Source organism: Aplysia californica, unplaced genomic scaffold (assembly GCF_000002075.1).
Source record: "Aplysia californica isolate F4 #8 unplaced genomic scaffold, AplCal3.0 scaffold00314, whole genome shotgun sequence".
NCBI classification, from domain to species: domain Eukaryota; kingdom Metazoa; phylum Mollusca; class Gastropoda; order Aplysiida; family Aplysiidae; genus Aplysia; species Aplysia californica.
The window spans coordinates 510,832-513,238 of NW_004797584.1; the positions used below are offsets into that span (position 1 = coordinate 510,832).

Below are 2,407 nucleotides of genomic sequence, written 5' to 3' on the forward strand. Positions count from 1 at the left end.
TGAGAGTTGCTATTCTATTTCTAACAACCACCTCAACAAGATAAGAAATGAGGTTCGCTTTATAGGCCCCAAAGCAGCAGATTTTCCTGCAGTGGCCCATGTAATTTGGAAAGACTTGAGAAAAAGAAATGGGATTAAGAAATGGAACTATCGATTGATGCTCTAATAGAGACAGATTGGTGGAACCTGAACATTGCTAATTCACAGAGACTTATATCCATACCAGGCCCACAATTTGTTAACTGGCGACAAAAACAGATGCAACCCTAAGGTCATGGAGAAGGCGGTCTGTAATGAAGAAAGGACAGGGGACCTTTAGTCGCAGTCAGAATCACAAAAACGAACTGGAAATGATATCTCCTTTTTAGGGAATTAAGCTATTTGCTATAGATTGTAGAAATATGGTCCAAGCCGTTAATAATAATAATAATAATTGCATTTATATAGCGCATATCCATGCACAAGAGCTTGCTCTATGCGCTTTACAACTATTATTACCCCTGCAGACCCTCTGAGAACACTCAGCCGTTACCATGGGATGTCTGAATAAAATGGGTTCTTGTACATCTGGTAAGTTGAATAAATTGACTAAAGCAGTGTGAGAATGGCGCCTTAAAAGAAATGAAAGGATTAGTGTATTCAGAATTGCATGCTCCGGAAATGTGGAGGCTGATTATGAAACCAGACATGTCAGTGTTGACATTGAGCGGAGAATAGACAGAAAATTGCCTTTAGCACCACTGTCGATTATAAAAGTTGCTCCTAAAACTGACCTTTTTGTGACAAGACTTAATCATCAATTTGAACATTATACTTCTTGCAGACCTGACCTGGAGCTTTTACGATGGATTCTTTTACCTTGTACTGTGGAGAACATAATTTTTTCCCCTTTCCCCCATTGTTCCCTACTGACCCAGGGTCCTTCAGAAGATAAAGAAGGGTGCAGCCACAGGTAGGTGTCATCGTGGCTCCACTTTGGCCAACCCAACCGTTCTATCGACTTCTCATAAAAATGCTCACACACAGTACTGCTGTCCTCAACTATTTCTCACCTTGCCGAGTCCTCAAGAGACAATACATCCTCTCACCCCCCCCCCCCCACACACACACACAAAGAAAAAACCTACTAACCAAAACAACAATACTGGTCATCTGCAGGGCGTCAGGGCATAATTCGCTGACAAAGGCTTTTCAAAAGACGCTATCGACATTATCATGGGCTCATGCCATGTGGACCAAAATACCCGAAAGGTTCTGGGTAAATGGGGCTTGTTTCTGATTTTGTCGAGTGATTTATCAGACGCTGAGTAGGCGATATCCACCCTTCCCCGTTCCTTTGAGACAATGTCAAAATGATTCCATTCTTTAAAATGACAAAATTGCGAATGTGGCTATGGTGAACTATAGTGTGACCAGCGACACGAAACACATGCCTTCTCATCTTCACTTCTCACTTACCACCTGATAACTTACTCGATCAAATCAGAAACAAGCTACATTTATTCAGGTAAGATCGCATGTTTCTTTTATTATCCCGACATTTCCCGGTCTCCCATCCTATGTTTAGGCTTTTCAAGTAGGTTGCTTTGGATCCATCCCTGCATCGTTTGCCTACAGTTTTTTTTCCGGTGAGAACTAGATGTTCAAAGCCTTTGTATTATATTCAAGTGTTACAGAAACTGCACGTGTGTCGTCACCGGATTACACGAAGATTTCTATCGTTTCCTATTCAGGACCGGGTAAAATTTTTGCCCCTACCCTTTGTCCATCATAAGCTACGTCACTCCTGGAAAAAATGACATGTTATCCTACGTGCAAAAATAAATGGTCGCTTTTAAGCACAAAGGGGCTATCCCAAAAAAAGTTGTTTTTGAGAAACTCGAAGGTGAAGTTTTTCAAATTTTGCCCCTAGTTCAGTTTCTATAAAACACAAGGAGAGTTTTCTCTATAACCAGACAAATATACACACCAATGAAACCAAACTTTTCCTCTATAGGTAGGGCAAAGTCCACTTTTGGTGTCGGTCAAGATCTGGGTCAGCTCGCTTGTCCTCAAAAGCGACCAAGTACAGATAGATGTCGTCATCGGGTTTACTGAACAGTTCATCAAGGTAAAGTAAATCGTGGCTTGTAGATGGACAGGCCTGGCATCGTTTCCTTGGCGACGTCATCAAGGGCCTCGTCCTGAGCTTCGGTCAACCAGTTCTTCCAGTCTCCGACCTGACCTGTGTCACACACAAGTGGAAACCAATGGGTATCATTATAAAGACAACCAGGTTGAACATGTTTTAGTAGGGGGTTGCTCTGATCCTGCCTTGTTACACCAACACGGCCTGATAGGTTCATAAAATCATTTTTTAAAAGATAATATAAGGAGAGAGAGAGAGAGAGAGAGAGAGAGAGAGAAA

General features: G+C 41.9%; 1 protein-coding gene across 1 annotated transcript in view; it reads right to left on the bottom strand.

Annotated features, from left to right (window-relative positions):
• Positions 1-2,105: 2,105 nt before the first annotated feature.
• Positions 2,106-2,407, bottom strand: part of LOC118477953 (sulfotransferase 6B1-like) — a 5,655-nt gene continuing 5,353 nt past the window's right edge. Inside the window, exon 3 of the mRNA XM_035970723.1 lies at positions 2,106-2,224. Within this exon, the coding sequence (XP_035826616.1) occupies positions 2,106-2,224 (119 nt within the window). The remainder of the gene's footprint in view (positions 2,225-2,407) is intronic.